Below are 20004 nucleotides of genomic sequence, written 5' to 3' on the forward strand. Positions count from 1 at the left end.
CCATGTATTTATATTAAGTTCTGAGACCACATTCATTCTGTGTCAGAAACTTAAGTTGTGTCAACTATTTAATCACAATCCAAATTCAGAGCTGTATCAAGCTTAAATGTTGTGTCCATACTTGCCCCAACTGTTCTGGGTTCGACCTCTGCGGTCGTATAAAGCTGCGCCCTTCGGAGCATCTGGTTGTGTTTTGGTCTGTTTTTCTTAAACTATAAACAATACGTCAACTATATTTGTTGTATGGAAATTTTTTAGCTGTACATGTCTGCCTGGCATTGTTCATCTGACCTTGATCCATTTTCATGGTCCATCGGTCAATGTTTAGTTATCTTAGTTAATGTTAAGTTATGCGACAGTTGTAATAAAGCTTTATATTTAGGACTTTCAACATAATATCAATGATTAGTAAAAAAGGCGAAACATTTCAGCGTGTGCACTCTTGTTCTAAGCTTGTTTCAATAAGTGAAGACCACCTGTTGTTCGTGCTGACTTTGGAGAAAGAGTTATGGTTGTTTCAAAAATTTATTTACGCCGCCCTCTTGGCGTGTTTTCCTTTTCATCTGACACTGGTATGATAGCAAAACACTACGTCTTTTAGCTGTACACAAATATATGAGAGTGTTCTTTCTCAATTAAATGATTTATAACAGTTAACAATAATAACTGAAATGTTTGATGGTAAAAGATCAAATGTCCCTAAAAAGTATGATTAAAGCGTAAATTTCAATAACATAAGGGCAAATGTCTTTTCAAAAAGCGCAAAAGGTCTGCGCTGTTAAAGTTGTCGTCCATTGAGCATTTTTTAATTTTTTTTCTGAACTTGAACGAGAAATTGGCAACACGTCTTTATAGTACAGTCACATGACAAAATGATGTCTATGAACTAATAGACAAATTGAACGCTGTTTAGGATGTCAACTGGATTAACAATATTCAGCTTCCATCTTCGCAAAAAATGTAAAAAAAATAGTAAAAGTCTCAAAATTCTTTCTCCTTTCATTCATCATTATTCTTCCGTAATGCGTCCATTCTATATTCATTATGACGTTTGTTATACCGGCATTGTTACACCACTTCCTTGCCGACGTCGTTCTATCGTTGTTGTCGCTGCATCGACGGGAGAAGCCAAGAGACGGTAAGTTTCCTTCTATTTTACGCTATTTTTCAGAATTTTGGTAATAATTTCTTTCATAAAATGACACATACAATGGTTTGGATACGGTTTTCGGTAAGTGTTAGTTAAGAAAGACTCCCCTTTTACTCGAGGGGTCCCTTTTCTTTAGGGTTATGACTAGGTTAGGTAGGTTGTTTACGGTTAGGTATGGGTAAGGGAAATGTTAAGGTTTATGGCAAAGGATTGACGTGACGGTTTCGTATAGCTTTTATGGGTTGGAAGCTCGAAGTAGAAGAAGGCTATATTTTTTTTAAGGAAATTTGATACTTACTTACTTCAGAAAATGGCAAACAAAAAAGTTGAAATTACAATGAAATTATTTTTTCAATTTATATTTAGGATTAGTAGAAAATGTTGGACTTTTTTCAAGAAGTTGTTCCTATTTACTGATAAGGGTTAGGATTCATTTAATGATATAGTTAGGTCAAAGTTGTTCAAGGTTGGTTTTACGTTAAGGCCAATACTTCATCTGATCACATCAATATATAATCTAAGCTGGCATAACAAATAACCTATATGAATCGGAGCTGTAGACCGCTTTCATTTTCTTTTATTAGCGATGCCGAGACCGGATATCAGGAATTCTGTGGTTATGTCTGCGTGGACACAACAGGAGCAGATAGATGAACTTCGTGGAAAACTCCATCTAAAAGGTAACTTTGATCCCTCGTCAAAAAGTGTTCTAGTATTTAAAATTCATTTCAAATATATTTGTACGTTTTTAGAGTCGATTTCTTTAAAAACTGACATTAACATCTTCTGCGTTTTAAAATTCAAACCTAGAAGTCTAATCATATGATATACTTTTCATTTCAGAAAGAGATGCGCGTGCGTTTTTCGAAAGCTCAGAAGAGAAGAAAATTAAAAATGAACGATTAATTGCGTCACTAAGAGCAGAAAATAAGAGAAAGCGTGTCATTCTTGCAAAGAGTATAAATGTAAGTTAGAATAACTGAAAGCATATCGGTAGAAAAATTTAAAACAATCAGCTTTAGAGAAGTTGTGAAACACGAAATAAAACGGACCCATACATATTTAAAAAAAAATTGAAACATCAAAAAGACCGGGAATCCATCTGGAACATATTAATCGTTTAACAAAGGCACCCTGCACATAGATAAAAGGAATTATGGAACTAACATCAATAGACATAAATTTCCACAAAACCTGCACCCTTCCCCACAAGAAAAACAAAACATAACAATAAAAAAAAAAATACAACTAAAAAAACTCTTCAATCTTGTAAATATCTCTGGCAAATTTCAAACAAAAGAAAAATATGTAGAATATTTATTAGGCTTAGATCAGTATCTCTAACAACTTACAGGTCTACATACACAATATAAACTATGCACACAGTACAAAAATACGAATGCAAAAGATAGTCACAATACAAGTACATGTAACTTATAAATACTTAAGCATAAGGTACAATGGTATATCACTAAAAAAAAAAACAAAAAACAAAAAAAATCCGCTATATACACGCGTTAAAGTTCTGAATAAAAAAGTATAATTAAAATACTGGAATGGCGAGTACTTCAAGAATTATAAATTAAAGTCGATCGACGGGTCAAATTAATAAAAAAATATGATCTATTCAGAGAAAAATGATTAGAAAAATGATCATACGAATAGAGTGATTTGAATGAAAAGAAAAAAATATAATAAGTAGAAATTATACATTACAAGCAGGACAAATTGAAATGGACCAGCTAGGTCAAAAGTAAAATTCACTAAACCAATGAGAAAAAATTAAATCATTGTATTCGGATTAACTGAACTAGCACTTAAAAAGTAAATGCTAATAGTTATAGAAAAACAAATAAAAGATGAACGTATTTTAATTATGCATTTTTAAAATAAAACTTTTACGACTAAACAAACAAACGAAAAAGTAAAACCTGAATGACAACATAGACTAATCGTTCTTACCAAATGTTAGTCAATGCTTCTCATTCAGACTATATTTGTTTGTGTATCTTTCTTTTGCCATTGGTAGTATTTTTTTTGGTACTATAGTCCATCGCAAGTGGCAAGTCGTAACAACAGAAACTATACATATGTGTTTGCAGGGCGATGAGAAAGTTATCCACTCTGTGTTCCAAAATCGGAAAGAAGAACTTCTATCGATGCAGCGATATACCGTCGAGGTAACTATATACGTATCTCTAAAAACAAGAAGGGAAAAAACTCATGGATATGAACATTTATATTGAATGATTGTGTGCTTCTCGAAAGTAATTAAGTTGAAAAAGTATTTGAAATGATGGACGCTTGTTGCATCACTATTTTTGAAAACTAAAGTAAGTTTCATTTATATTTTTATAAAATCGTTTTATACATTGATTATTTTCCCTCTACGTTTGATTTGTTTGAATATCATAATAATTTTTTTCCCCAAATGATCTCAACAGAACAAATGTGGCGTATTTAAGAAAAAATATTAATACAAACAAAATAACACAAAGTTTATTTTTTAGTTTAAAGAATTTAATTGTCTATGTCTTATTCCAGGGTGCCGTAAAAACAATGGATCAGAAAGTGTGTGAGGCCAGTAAACGCCGTAATACTATCAAACATGAGGCTGACATCAAAAGAGATCGACTGAAGGAACTTCAATCTACTCTCAGGCAGATGAGGCTGGTTAATACACAAGATTTTGATCTAGAAAGAAAACAGGTGAATTAAGCTTTGTAAAAAATACCCGTGCTCGTGATGACCAAACATAGAATAAGGCACAAACAGATATATGATGTACGAGACAGCAATCTGTCAAGTAGAACAAAACTTTATATGAGCAAAGCGTGAAACTGATAACTCCTATAATACTCAAGTGCCTGTCAAATCTCAGCAGTGAAGTTGATAACAACGATGTTGGTCAACAAAAAGATAGGATGCTCTCACTTTAGTTTCAAGAGCAGAGATCAAGTTATATAGTCGGAGTTCAAAATATTTTTTTTATAATTTCCTAAACCAGATTTGTTGTTTGATGTCCAATGCCAAATACTTTTGCATAGTTGAGACGATTACAAATTAACAATAAATCCAATAACAAGGTTTTATAAAATTGTCCGAGCAGACTTGCATACGGGGTTTTCTGTTTTCCGACATCCTTTTTTTTTTACTGCAGTAGTATGAAACTTATTATTTTTTTATTTTGGTTTTAGATTTTTATTTCCTAAATTTGTCATTGTCACTTCAGGTTATCAGACGATTACAGAATGAGATGGATAAAGCTGGTATTAAATATGAGGCCGCCAGAAACATAACGAGGAGGTACGAGGAAATAATGACACACATGCAAGAGGTAAAACGTTATGCTGAGCACTGATTTAAAAAAAAAGGAGATGTGGTACGATTGCCAATAAAACAACTATTCAGCAAAGTTCAAATGAAGTAGTTTTTCGAAAAACAAATATGATAGACACGAACCAATGTCAGCCACTGACTTATAGTTACAGACTCCCGACTTCAAACAAGCGCATAAAGCATAATGGGGGTTAAACATATTTGTTAACGCTTAGTCCTCCCGTAACCTCAGACCAGGGAGGGGTAACAGCACAACATTACAAAATATGTTAAAATCATTTGCAATCTCTGAAGAACGGTACGAAACACAGAAAAAAAAACCAACGAGCATAAATCTATAACACAAAGTATTGAAATAAGAGTAATAGCGTGTACGTATCCTTCTTGGTGATAAAGATGTAAAGAGTTGTGGTTTTCAGTTAAGCGCTGAAAATGTAGTCTAGCGCTGTAGCTATGAAGTTTGGCGCTGTTGATCTGAAGTTAATCGCTGCAGATGTCAAGTTCAGCGCTGTTGATTTAAGGTCCAGCGGTGATGATTTAAATTCCACCGCTGATGATTAAAGTCCAGCACTGGAGATACAAAGTCCAACGCTATAGAGATGTAAAATCCAGCGTTGAAAAGTTGAAAAGATAAAAATTAGAGTTGTAGATATAAGGAATCTGAGTAATTTTACAATTTCTACTCATGAAAATAACATGAAAATAAAGTTCCGTCTTTCATTTTAGACATTTTTAACGAATCACAGCATTTGGTGAACGCTATTGAAAATATTGCACAGAATGCATATTAGATTCTGAAACGACGATTTTCTGTTTCGATTCTATAATCAAACTTATTTCTAACTTGATGTTTTGTGCTTTACCTTTAGGAATGTAGATTGTATCCGGCTAGACTAAATGTACTAGAGGAAATCTTTCGTGATGCCAGCACAGAACTAGATGTACTCAAACTAATGAACGAGAAGGCAGTTAAAAGTAGCGATGACACACGAGTAAGTTAAAATTCAAACATATTATTTTATGCCGGCGTCAAACATTGACGTATAGACCGGCGTGCAACAGACATACAGAGAAAATTGACAAAGTCGGTATACATCATTTGCACGCCAGAATCGTTAAACGCGCGTTGCATAAGTTTGAAGTACGTCGAAATGCAAAGGTATACGCTTGGTGAACGCTATAACTCTAGGAAATTTTTAAGCAGCATACAAATTTTCATCCAGCTCAATTGTTTGTCTAGCGTATACCTGTACTCTACACGCACGTAATACACGCGCTACAAGCGCGTTGAAAACGCTACAGATAAGTTTGAGACACCTTTAGGGCACGTTGTAGACCTTTCAAGATCGTTCGACTTTAAGTAAAACGTATGCGGGTATGTTTGTAACAAAACCCCATAATAAAACGTCCCAGACACGCCGAAAGCACGGATTATCATCCCAGATACGACCGGGACGCATCTCAAATACGTTCAAGAGACTCAAGTTTTTTTCCTTCGTAGCGTGCATTCCATCTACGTTAGAAAAACGCCAGGCATACTCGAACATACCTTACTTGAACGCCCGATAAACGCATATGTACGCTTCTCGTACGCCAAATACACGTTAAAGCTCGTTGTGCACACGATACAGATATGATTGACAGGTTGAATGCACCCAAAATTACTAGCGTATTGGCAGTCTATGATTTTTTACCACGCCCGGCGTACGTCGGAGCTATACGCTGATGTGTGACGCCGGTATTACATAGATTCAAAAAATATAAATGTATGAACATTTGAGCATTCACACGAATATCCAAAGATTGTGTTAAACAACATTTCAATTCAAGATGATGATTGCGTTATAATATTATTGTCATAATTGTCTTTGTCTAAATGATGAAAGTTTCAAGTGTTGCTATTGTTACAACAATACAAGGAAAAGTTGAACATGCAGTTGGGATTCTTACATACCGGTTTATATACGAATAAAATTGAGAAAGGAAAAGGAAAAGCTATCTCCTTTTTCATCAAAATAGTGGCAATTTCAAAGCATTGTTGACTCTATGGTGGTATCGTGGAATCGTGTTCACCAGCATAAGATCGTAGATTCGAAGCTCAGTCATTTCAAACCAGATTTGAAAAATTGGTTATATTATCGTGCAAGTTTTTTTAATTACTAGTAGATCCTCCCAGTGGACTCCCTCCAATTGTATATCTAACATTTACAGAGAGACTTAATGAAAATGGAGAGAGAAATGTATCAAGCAAGAAGAGCTCGAGACCAACAGCTCACTGTGACCAAAAAGGAAGTAGAACGACGTAAGGAGCCCACTGACAGACAAGAAAGGAGGGTGAGTATAATAATATGGTCATGAGTTGGCAGAATAAAATGCTTTAGCCTTTTCGAGCACCCGGTTGACATTTGGATCTAATTATGAGTATGTTAACTTAAAGTCTATCTTTTACGGTGCGTTCTTGTTTTATTTTCTGTTAGTTTTGATCATTGCCTGCCACTTCAAAGGATCTCTACGACCAATGCATTTACAGGAACAAGCCTTGTAATTATCAAGACATCACAATGTTCAAACGAATTTAAAAGAATTGGAATGTTGAAAAATTGTGCAAACAAAAAAATAAAAAAAAATACTATAGCAGAGTTAATCAATTGAAAAAATGAAACGAATGAAACAAACGATACGAAGTAGACAATTGCTTAATGTAAGCACAGGATTGGTGAGAAATATTTTTTTTACCACAATTTATTTTTACAGGCAAAGGTTGCTTACGTCACAGACACTGCAGGTGGTAAGTTTTGTATATTCATGTTTTTCGTTATTTCTAGTGGTTAATTTATTTTTAGGCTTTAATGTCACCAGTAGTTTACAAGACAAACGTTTATAATGTCTCTTTCACATCATAAACTTCCCGGATCTTTGAAATTCTTTTGGATGAAAACCATGGTAATCAGAGACAATTGTTGCTTCTGATTGGTCAGTTTTCGAAAATGTTTTCTCCGCTGAAACTTTGAGATCAAACCTATTTTATAGTGGCGATTAGGCGACATCAATTTGAATGCATCTAGTGATTAAAATTGATGAACTTGTAAGCAGTTAATTCTTTTTAAAGATAGTTTGATGAGAAATAGGCATGGTATACATGTATGAACATAAACACATCAACACGAGAACAACTTGGCATGTACATGTATGTGTCAAAAGTCATTGTTGAATGATCACAATTTAGTAATTTTTAGAAGTTAAGGTTCTATTTAGATTTGATAATGGTAATTTGATGCAAAGAGGATACGATATGAACATCATAAATAAATCAAGACGCGACCTTTTTTAATGATATGCATGTCAGAATTGATGTATATTTTATACCTCTAACCTCGTGATGATTAATCTGAATTTTCAAAAATTAGAAGACATGTCTGTCTCTGAACAAAGAGGAAACAATGAAATGGTATTATTGGATATTTAAATAAAAAGAATGAAAAATAAAATACGTAATTCTTCGTCAAGAAAAAGAAGGAACCAGGTTCCTAACGGACAAAAGTATCGAAGAATTAGCAAAAAAAAATATACCAAAATTGGAATGACTAAATAAGAAAGAAAAAACACCAGTAAAAAAACTATATACAATAAAACAAAATAAAAAATTCGCACCTAAAAGATGAACAACATAAACCCAACAAAAAACTGGAAATGATCTCATGTGCTTCGGAATGATAAGTAGATTATGCTGTGCTAGTAACGCCCGTCGTGTTTCCAGAAGAACTCGGCGATGAGTCGCTTACGGTCATGTCACAAATGAAGAAATCAAGGAATTGGTTTTTGTCATGACGATTGAAATATTTGTACAGATATTCCTCTATAAAGGTTAACCGAATCAAATTGGCGTTCTTAAAAGCATTTTCACACGAATGAATTTAATTTTAACGGTTAAATGGCTTCCTTGTGAGTATCACGTAAGTCCCAGGAATAACCCGGAAAATTTGGACAACTGCAAACTTCAATAAATTAACTACATATTATATTTAACCATGTTTAGGTTAATATCCCTAAGGCGCCTCCAATTGAGGAAACGAAATCGAGTGTGTTAACGAAAAGTCTGGGTGTAGTGATATTGGACAGGTTTCTTTTTTTAACATGTGACTAAGCTTAACTGTGTTGATTTGGAAAGTAGAGGACCATAGAATAAATGTGTAAAAAACTATGGAGTTTTTAAATGTATTCAAAGTTTTAAGTTTTCAAAGAACTTATTGTGTGAAAAATGTTGTTTTTTTTTACCACGAAGAGCCGTGTCACGAAAGGATTTTGGGGTATACTAATTTACGGGAAAATGAAACACTTTGTACCACGAAAATATAACCACAAACGTGAAAATGTCTCAACTTCGAAACGAGTCATTATAAATATCCCAAGTTTACGATATGGACTGAGCTACAGAAGAAAATGTTACCATTACCGCCTATGGAGAAATAATTGCTCATATTGCCCCATTTGTTTAATGATAAGATAACAATTTGTTTAATCGTCTATCTAACCTTTTACATTTCTATGCCGATAAATTAATTGTACAATGTCTGTCTCTGTGTCATATTGCAAACCACTTTGACAATAACAAGTTAATTATTTGGACATTAATCCTTTTTCTAATAGTAATAACTTTTAAATTAGTAAATATACTTGGATGGAGAAGTTATCAAACTTTCATTTCTCAAAGCAATTTCTTTCAAATTTTCGATAAGCTATACATTTTAACATTTGTATCTTTATATATTTCTATGATAAAGTTCTATATATCTTCATTTCTCAACAAACCAAATTACAATGGTAATTACATAATGTATATGTACAGACATACAAAATTATACGACAGCAAGAGGAGTTACATATATCAAATATTACGGTATACATATTAAACTAAATGATATCAAGTACATGAATTACCCAGGAGAGCTATAAATTTGCACAAGTTGTCAAGATCAGAAAGATTTTTACTATTCATCAGTTCATTAAATTTCAATGAATTTGGTTGATTTCTATATCTTTTTCTCAACAACTGTTTACGATGCTTATGCATAATTAATCGGACTTAGCCTGCTCGAAATCCCATCTAGTTGGTGAGCAGGGGGCTTAGACTAACAGAAGGGGTACTTGCACTTGTTAATAATTGAATAAATTAATAAATAAATGAGTTTTATTAGTTGAGTTTATCTGTCAAATAAATGCGCCCACATGTAACCAAAACGGCTGCGCGCAAATGTAACGGTAATGCGTGCAAACGTAATGCACCGGTTCTTATTGGTGCTTTGTCTTTCGCCAATAATACAGGTAAATAATATTAAAAGAAAAGATTTCGATAGCATAACTGAACATATTCACCATAAATCACAGTCCTCATCATACCAAATTGAAAGCATTAAACACTGATTTTGTTAACGCTGGTTAACCGTGACGGTAGTCCTTTAACATATGACTTTACATTCTTATTAAATTTTCAACGTTTTTATACTGATATTTTCATTTTACCCTACTTTTTTTTAATGCGAATTCATATCGGAATGCTTTCAACTGATAGTAAAAAAATAATAAAAAAAGAAATAAAAAAAAAGAAAAAGAAAACGACAGCAATAAATAGAAATAAAAAATAAGGCCCCTATGTATGGCAAGCCGTTCTCGTCAAAACTATGTTTAAACCATTTTTCGAAAAATTTACACACTGAGAATTACAACAAAGCACACTGAGATTTAAAAACTTCAAAACGCACACTGAGAATTGAAAATTACACACTGAGAATTGAAAATTACACACTGAGAATTAAAAATTACACACTGAGATTTCATAAAGACGCACTGAGATTACAAAAATGAAAAACGCACACTGAGAATTGAAAATTACACACTGAGAATTGAAAATTACACACTGAGATTTCAAAAAGACACACTGAGAATAAATAAACTGAAAACACACACTGAGAAATATAGATTCTTACACTGCAACAAGTGTATTACGATATTTCTCCACTCGAGACAGTTAAATTTTATTATTTAAAGCGCGAGGCTTGCCGAGCCCTTTAAATAATAAAATTTAACTGTCGAGAGTGGAGAAATATCGTAATACACGAGTTATAGTGTCGGAATCTGTTTCTCTAATGCTTTTTATCGTTCTTTTTCCACTTCTTTTTCAAAGATTTTCAGAAAATTGTGCTCTTTATATGCGACGTCATCAGGCAAGGTCGCCTTTTTTCATGACGTTACAATAGGAAAATTGAGAAGAAAACAAAACATTTTGACGTCATAATCAAATTTCGACTAATCATTTGCCGAGAACAGATTTTTCACTAGTGAGGAGAAATATTTTTCTCACACCGGTCAGGAAATGTGAAAATAGCACAAAAATTAGAGAATTTGAAATTACACACTGAGAATTTAAAATTACACACTGAGATTTGTGCGCACTTTTTATGCGCACATATCTAATTAGCATACTTAATCTGAATCTATTACAAGCTTAATACAACAAGGGGACAGAACTCGTTAGTTCTTCGATTTGCTTCCAAATTATTAAAAAAAAACTTTAGAAATACAAGAACAAGAAAAATACCCACTAACTCTTATTACAAAAAAACAATCTGCAAAAGATTGCAGTGAAATTTTTACCCAAGTTTCTATTATAGCATATAAACGTAACAAAAATATAAAAGATTAACTAGCGAAATCAGGGAAACAGTTGGAAGACTTTTGAAAAGGGACCCACGGTTTTAAGGAGGTAGACCTAGGTTAAGGGAGATAAGTCATAAAATCATCAGTATGTTTGTTTCAACCACTTTCATAAATATATTCTAAGCTTCTAGGTAACATAGATTATTTCCACTCTGTTTCAGGTAAATGCTTAAAAAAACATTGATGAAACTTGACTTTTACAAACGCCTTACTAATTTATTGAGTTATCTCCCTGAACCAAGGTCTACCCCCTTAAGTTAAAAAAAATCCCGATACACTGGTAGTTATGATCTGAATTATAATAGGCAACAAACGTATGAATATGAGCGATGTTAAGTCTTGAAATTTATTACGAATGTTGGTTGAAGGAATCGCATTTCATTATAATGACAAGAGTTCTTGAGATCAAGATATTAATCTGTTGAATTATTCATCATTTGAATATTCATTATTATTACATTGGTTGCAATGAATTACATTGATTTCCCAGTTAGATAAAAACCGATAATTTCACATGTGAAATAAACGTGGTTATTTCACTCTCTGACGTCATACAACAATAGGCGTTGTCAAGACGTCGATAACGTCGGATCAAAACAAATTGTCAATGCGTAGGAAAAAGATATAGTTCCTTACATTTTCTACATTAATTTCATAAAAAAGCCATTTGCCAATGTAATAAAAAGAATAACTAATCGCTGTATTTGAATATCAAAAATAAGACAACGCGTGACCGAACGACGCATGGATTAAACGAGTGCGCAGTATTTTGAATATCAAAAATAAGACAACGCGTGACCGAACGACGCATGGATTAAACGAGTGCGCAGCACGAGTTTAATCCATAGCGGCGTTCGGTCACAAGTTGTCTTATTTTTGATATTCAAATACGGCGATTAGTTATACTATAAGTAATTTGCATATTAATCTCAGTGTGTATTTTTGAAATCTCAGTGTGTAATTAACAATTATCAGTGTGTGTTTTTCAATTTATTTTATCTCAGTGTGTCTTTTTAAAATGATCCCAGGGCCGTAACTACATTGAGGCAAATGAGGCAAATGCCTCATGTTGGAGATTTTAAAAAAAAAAAAAAAAATGAAACAAAAGATTGCCTTCATATCAAATTGTTTTCACGGAAAGTGTCTTGCAAGAAGCAAGTTCTCTTCACTCTCTAATGACATCATGTCGCCCCTGCATGTTTTTCGTGATCAATGTTTCTATCTTACTTTTAGTTTTCAGAGTTTAGGGTCTATTGTTTGTACTTCTGTGTCTCGGGTTTATCTTTTGTTCATTTTTTTCTCTGTATGAATATTGTCTGAGTGTTGATTTTCATTTGTAAACGTGGTTTTGCAATGTTGCATGTCCATCGATGTCCAGACATTGTGCTAGAAAGAATATACGATGCAACTGGACATAGAAAATAAATGGTCGTTTCTAATTTTCTAAAATACAAATGATCAATGGTCAAAGTTTTTATTCCCATTCTTCATCATGGCTTGATAGTTGCTGGAGGGTCTTCAACGATGAAAGAATCATTAATAAATGTACCGTAAAACAAGGTCAATATGGTCCATAGTGTTGACTTAAGCAGTACTAGTACTTCAATTATAATACGGCACTGTCACTATATTTAAATCTAGTCATAAAAAACATCACCAAGGTTTAAGCAAAATACAAGACAAGAACAGACAGACAGATACGGTTTTAATGATTATGAGAATTGTGATTTTTGTTTTATCCTACATATCGGTCTAGTTTCAATGTTGTCCCCGTAAAACCTAAAAGTCTAAGATTACAATGAATATATATATTTACTTTGAGACGAGAAAAATGTCGAAAAAAAATAGCTAAAATTTAATTGCGTTTCAATGTAAGAAAGAGTCTGGGAAACGCTCAGAATGCACGATTTTGAGTTATTTTTCTCAGAGCTCCTCGGGCCTTAACTCGCCAAAAATTTTTCGCCTCGCTACGCTCGGCGAAATATGTTTTGCCTCACGAATAAATGAGGCTAGTTACGGCCCTGAAATCTCAGTGTGTAATTTTGAATTCTCGGTGTGTGTTTTTTATTTTTTTTAAATCTCAGTGTGTAATTTCGATTTCTCAGTGTGTTATTTTAGGTTTTTAAATCTCAGTGTGTATTTTTTTTTTCGAAAAAAGGGTTTAAACATAGTTTTGACGAGGACGGCTTGCCATACCTATGTTAGATATTTGTTATTGGGCTATATCGTGACGTGACGGTGGTTGACTGTACCCGGCATCATTCATCTGTTGTGATTCTGGTTTTACTATTCTTTTTAGATACATCTATTCGATTTGTATCCGTTTTTAATACTTTAGATTCCGTTATAAGAACAAAGTGCGTATGTCATCTTCTATTTGTCTCCGAGTGGGTTATATTCCATTATGTTACCTCGACTAACCGACCCAATGCAGGGGGATACCCTTAAATTTTTCTTGTACGAGCCTCATATTTAACCTGACTGTAGTTTGGCGTAAAAGCAGTACAAATGTATTTATTTTCTTTGCGCGATTGAAAAACAACCATTTAGCGATGCGGTGTATGAAGTCAATTCCGTCTTAGAGTTATTTTAGCCAAAGTATACTGTAAATTGTAAAAATATTTGAAATAACTCTCGCCGCGATATAGCCTTTGTGTGCTCCTGCGGCGTAAAACAAACTCCAATCAATCAATCAATCAATGAATTTTAACCAGAAAAACTCCTGGCTATACCTGTATTCACCCTGTATCATGGAAGTCAGGGTCAGGATATGATTTTTTTTTAAAAGAATTCTGTTTGTATACAATGTTGGAGAGTGTCCTTTGTGGAATATGTACATATACACCAAAACAAGGAATTGTATACAAATATATCATGCTTACAAGGGGTATTTGCCAAAAATACCGGTTGAGAGGTACAAATTTCCAGAGCCGTTAGGCGAGGGAAATTTGATTACCTCGAAACCGGTATTTTTGGCAAATACCCCTTGTAAGCATGATATAATTGTTTAATTTCACCGAATGTTCCACCTCAGAAAGTTTATTATAATCAGGTATCATATGAAATTTCGACTTGAATGTATAATTTTTGTATACACTGCAGCTGTGCTATTTGTGCAGTCAAATCGCTTTGACCATATAATCATTTCTTATCATATTTTTTTTTATGTACAGTCACTGACTGTATATATATCTCCTTTTATTATGATAATAAGCTGGTTCTCGGCTGACTACTACACTTTGTTCATCAGTTTCAGTGAAGCGTAATACAAGTGGATTCCAGTTTTATGTGACCGGTTGACAATTCGTTTCCGTTGAGTTTTATTAATGACGTCATTCCCGGAATTTTTACGTCATTCGGTTCAAATTCAATAATGATGCTTTTTATCCTAAATATTTCATCTGGACCATATATTTAGAATGACCATGAATTTGTCATATTAGAATAGAAATAATTCATTGAGTTATTTTTAGACATGGTATTCCCCATCTGCCATGGTATTTGCTAGGGTATTTCCCATCTGCCATGGTATTTGCTAGCAAATACCCCGGCAAATGGAATTCCCAAATGGCAAATACCCCGGCAGAGAAAGGAAAATCTCAATATATAGAAATTGGTGAAAAATACCATGTTTCTCATCCAATCAAAATACAGCATTATTACATAAGGTGGAATTATATTAAATATACAATTCCTTGACCAAAGTGAACGCTCTTTAGAGCCTCTAGTCACGTTTTCTCTTTATTTTTTTTAATTTTTTTTTTATTTGTTAATTTAGATTGTTAATAGTCAACTTTGACATAATTCCCTGTATTTTCATACATGGATTGATTCGCACATATATTTTTCTAACAGATACAAAGGCAATGAAATTACAACAAGAGAAGGAGGACCGCCAGGAAAAGATACTTACCTTAGAAGATGCATTTGAAAGGATAAAGTCTGCCATCCACGTGTCCAATATGGATGTGAGTTTTTTTCATTTTACTTGCGGACATATAAATAAACCGATCTATTCCACATTGATAGAACTATAGTAGGGTTTTCTGTATGAATTGGATTTTAAATAATCCTACAGAAAAAGTATTTTCACCGCGAAAAACGTCGCATACCTTTACATCTATAAATATTGTAAAATCGTTGGATGTCAAATGTTGGTTTTGGAAAATCACTGTCAATCCATACATTTTTTTTCGGAGAACGGTATCAAAAAATACTGTCTTTTGTTTCGACAAATTAGCAATTTAATTGACGAAAGACCGATAAATATCATAAGCATGAGGAAAAAATTGTCAAAAGTTTCCAGTTCGGGAAGAAAAAGGGGGAGGTTAATAAATAGCATTATTTACTGTCAAACCTCTGCAGTATTAGTTCTGCTATAAGAAAGTCAGAAAGCGGTTATTTGAACAGAAGAATTAGAAAACTTGTGATATATCAGGATGAGTAGTAAATAATGTATAAGCTTACATGTACACGTGCAATAAAAGCGAAATACGAGTCTAATAAAATAACCATAATAAAGTTTCACCAAAAGCTGGTGCTTTAACAAATTTTAGTTTGTTCGTCGTGAAAGGTCTAATAAATTAATTTTTAATTCAAAAATAACTTTACTAGTATAGAACTACATTTTTGCTTCCTACCTTCATCTACTGCGTATTTTATATATATATACTTCTTGTCCTCAACTATTGCATATTTTTGGTTTAATTTATGACGTTATTTCCAGTATTATCTTTTTTTTTTATCATCTTCATCCATTTTTCTTTTTAGGACATTGTGTACCGTGTAACAAATCAAGATAATACACGTCACAGAATCTTACAACAAGAGCAAGAGAACTTAGATGCAAAAGAAAGATTAATGGAAGAAAAAACTTCGTTACGAGTCATTTTTGAGGACCTCAAATTTACAAGTCAGCGGCAGATAGCTAAGTAAGTTTTCATATATATAAGTATACCGTAGATTATGATAATTCTTGTGCGTTAAACTTATCTGAATTGATTAAGACTATCATAAAGGGGGATTTCGGTGGACGGTTCTACTGTGGGACGAAGTGCTGATCCTACCGGAGCACTGGGTTGCTTCTCACACATTTTGGTGAAGTTTGCATTCTGAATCTTAATTTGTCAGTGCAGTGCTTTGTTGGCTGTATTTTGTCTGCCTGTTTGTTCTCTCTTTCTTTTCCGACAGATTGTTTTGTTCCTCATCTACTTCTTATAACTAAATGTTGATTAACTTTACTATTATTTGTAGTAGGTCACCCTTCCAGCGTCTGATATTATTGCTAATTTTTATTTTAGTTCCTCTTGACCAAGCATAACTTTTCAGGTATCTATTTATACTCTATGCGCATATAAAAGATAAACTAGTTCCTTTTTAGCTCACCTGGCCCGAAGGGCCAAGTGAGCTTTTCTCATCACTTGTCGTCCGTCGTCCGTCGTCCGTTGTCCGTCGTCGTCGTTAACTTTTTACATTTTGAACTTCTTCTAGAGAACCACTGAATGGAACGAAACCAAACATGACATGAATGTTCCTTATGAGGTGCTGACCAAGTGTTGGTACTTTGTAGTCGATCCATCATCCAAGATGGCCGCCAGCGGGGCACTTAGTTTAACATAGGACCCTATGGGAAATACATACAGATGTTTCTTTTAGAGAACCACTGAATGGAATGACACCAAACATGGCAAGAATGTTCCTTATGAGGTGCTGACCAAGTGTTGCTACTTTGTAGTCGATCCATCATCCAAGATGGCCGCCAGCGGGGGGACTTAGTTTAACATAGGACCCTATGGGAAATACATACAAATGTCCTCTTTTAGAGAACCACTGAATGGAATAAAACCAAACATAGCATAAATGTGCCTTATGAGATGCTGACCAAGTGTTGTTATGTTGTAGCCGATCCATCATCCAAGATGGCCGCCAGCGGGGTAATTAGTTTAACATGGGACCCTATGGGAAATACATACAAATGTCTTCTTTTAGAGCACCACTGGATGGATTGAAACCAAACATAGCATGAATGCTCCTTATGAGACGCTGACCAAGTGTTGTCACTTAGTAGCCGATCCATCATCCAAGATGGCCGTCAAAGGGGGACTTAGTTTAACATGGGACCCTATGGGAAATACATACAAATGTCTTCTTTTAGAGAACCACGGAATAGAATGAAACCAAACATAGCATGAATATTCCTTATGAGATGCTGACCAAGTGTTGTTACTTTGTAGCCGATCCATCATCAAAGATGGCTGCCAGCGGGGGGACTCTGTAAAACACAGTACCCTATGGGAAATACATACAAATGTCTTCTTTTAGAAAAGCACTAAATGGAATGAAATCAAACATAGCATGGATGTTCCTTATGAGGTGCTGACCAAGTGTTGTTACTTTGTACCCGATCCATTATCCAAGATGGCCGCCAGATCGGGGCTTAGTTTAACATGGTACCCTATAGGAAATACATACAAATGTCTTCTTTAAGAGAACTACAGAATGAAATGAAACCAAACATAACAATATTAAACCAAATTTGGCCTATAACATCATTATAAGTATCTGTTACAATTTTTTACATTTTTTGATATTATTTCAAAATCCCAAATAGAATCAGGTGAGCGACACAGGCTCTTGAGAGCCTCTAGTTGTATATCCCATTCTTTTTTTCCAAAGACTTGAATAGTAGCATTTCTTTGGTTACAAATGGAGTTCCTCCCTGCATTTAATGAATTATTAAGTATAGGGCATTTAGAGTTTGCCTATTTATATTGACCTGGTGATTTCTACATTTAGAGGTAGAAAAATGGTGGAAGATGTACAAGAATATGTAAAGAAGGAAGAGACGTCAAGAGACGATTGTCTAACCGAAATGACCGTCAACGAAAAGCTTCTTCTCGATCTACAATCTGGTATCGCTACATTGTATGAGAAACTCAAAGAAATCAGGCTGAAACCGGTAAGTGCAAATAAAAAGATCACTCATGCCAGTATAAATTATCTTTACTGTTTCTTTCTTTTTCGGAAAACTTTGCAAAAAGCTATTTTGAAATTCTTTTTAATAAGCCTTTAAAATCTGTACCACGAAGAGTATAAGAGCCATTTCATAGCATTAAAAAAGAAGTTTAAGTGCCCATATATATTTTACAGAAATGGCTTTTAATAATTGATGGTGTCAGTCTCCAATGATGTACGTATATTTGCCAAATTGTTCAAGTGTTACATCAAATGCTGCGGATCAAAACCCTTTCCTGTCAAGCGTGTTAATTTAAATAAAGTAAATCCCAAAATGTTTTAAAACACAAGTCATCGTCCGGTCGACAGGACACACAAAACATTGTCTGTGTGAATTCCAATCTCAATTTGTATAAAAAAAATTACCAACTGAGAATGAATTAAAATGCCATGACTGTGGTACTCGTACGAGATTACTGAAATAATGATGCTTTACTTCCATTTCAGCCTTACCACAATTTTTCGAAATCTGATCCAGTTGAAGATCTTGCTAATTGTCAGAGAAAGCTAGAGGTATTGCTTACCGGGTTAGGACTGTGGAAGAAGACACCCGAGTTATCTCCTGTGAACTTAAATGAACACAAGGTAAGATCATCTTTATTCAACATTATACTGGAGTGATGAAGGACTATCAAGTTTTGATCAAAATTCTTTTTCATTTTTACACCTTTTGCGTTTTTGAAATGCGTAATTTTGGTTTTTAAGTCAAGAATTAAACATTTTAAAATCAAATATATAGGAATTTAAAGACCGTTGAAATACAGTTTGCATGTTAGACAAACATTAACATAAATTCTTTAACCAAATGATAACTGAAATTTTAAAAATCACTATTTTCTATATGAGATATATGAATATGGACATTTAAGTACTTTCAATTGATATGCCTACTGAGCTTTAATTTAAAACTTAATAGGTATTTCTTTGCACAAAGCTTTAAACTGGTATGTATAAACATGTACCCTAGCATTTCAGTCTATCAGTCTTTATCTAATATATTTTTAACGACTGAATTCTTCTTTCACCCCGAGTTTAATACTCATTTCTGTTTTCAAGCTCAGTGGACATAGGCATATAGTAGTTTCCATCCTTTAATTTAGTTTTGAAGTAGTTACACTTTGATGTCTATTTATTGACAAGTTTAGCACCCAGTGAGGCTAGAAATAGTAGAGTTGCAACCGTTTCGAAAATGTAAAATGTAAAACAAAAGACGTTTGAAAAAAATAAATATTGCTGTTATATATAATATTTCTTTTTGTAGCTTCACACATATCTAGAAAACAAACTTCCGGCTGACAATGTCCGTATCCGGTTAGAGACAGATGATGGGAGCGACATCGATGATTTCCATTTCGACCACGATCAAGATAATGATGGTCTGCTGTCTAGAGATGACATAAAACGTCAGGGAATGGATTTTCTCAATTCCAAACTCAAACCCAAGAAGAAGAAAGGCAGAAAAGTCAGAACAAAATAGATTTGTAGAAAATAAAGGTACACAAATGAATAACATCGAATTATTTCTGTAGTTATTGTCCTTGAATCAGACCATATAGGCCTATTGTTTGAAAGCTGACATGTACAGATAGACTGGAACGTCAAATGACTCAAACCGTTGTTCCAAATATCGCAGAGCACTTCGTAAAAACGACTTTTGTAGCCTGTTGTATTTCCTGGCGTTTTGCTCCTAAATAACAATTTGACCAATTTCAACATTTATGTCTATTAATATAAAAAAGCTGTTGTTGATAGACAGAAATTATATGCAGTAATTTACGAGAGAATGT

At 33.8% G+C, this 20004-nt stretch overlaps 1 protein-coding gene across 1 annotated transcript; it reads left to right on the forward strand.

Annotated features, from left to right (window-relative positions):
• The first annotated feature begins 1048 nt into the window (after positions 1-1048).
• On the forward strand, positions 1049-19727 carry LOC143063145 (outer dynein arm-docking complex subunit 3-like). The gene is made up of 14 exons (XM_076235126.1): positions 1049-1138; positions 1735-1830; positions 1994-2115; positions 3253-3330; positions 3695-3859; positions 4383-4487; positions 5359-5481; positions 6701-6823; positions 7244-7277; positions 15059-15171; positions 15974-16134; positions 17999-18161; positions 18665-18802; positions 19479-19727. Exons 2-14 carry the CDS (start codon positions 1737-1739, stop codon positions 19692-19694), a joined length of 1635 nt encoding a protein of 544 aa, XP_076091241.1. The 5' UTR covers positions 1049-1138; positions 1735-1736; the 3' UTR covers positions 19695-19727.
• The last annotated feature ends 277 nt before the right edge of the window (positions 19728-20004 follow it).

The sequence above is a fragment of the Mytilus galloprovincialis genome, chromosome 2 (assembly GCF_965363235.1).
Source record: "Mytilus galloprovincialis chromosome 2, xbMytGall1.hap1.1, whole genome shotgun sequence".
NCBI lineage: Eukaryota > Metazoa > Mollusca > Bivalvia > Mytilida > Mytilidae > Mytilus > Mytilus galloprovincialis.

Coding starts and splice junctions, on each gene's coding strand:
- LOC143063145 (XM_076235126.1), top strand. CDS start 1,737: ATGCCGAGACCGGATATCAGGAATTCTGTGGTTATGTCTGCGTGGACA. Junction 6,824..7,243: donor CTGACAGACAAGAAAGGAGG/GTGAGTATAATA, acceptor TTATTTTTACAG/GCAAAGGTTGCTTACGTCAC. Junction 18,803..19,478: donor TGAACTTAAATGAACACAAG/GTAAGATCATCT, acceptor TTCTTTTTGTAG/CTTCACACATATCTAGAAAA.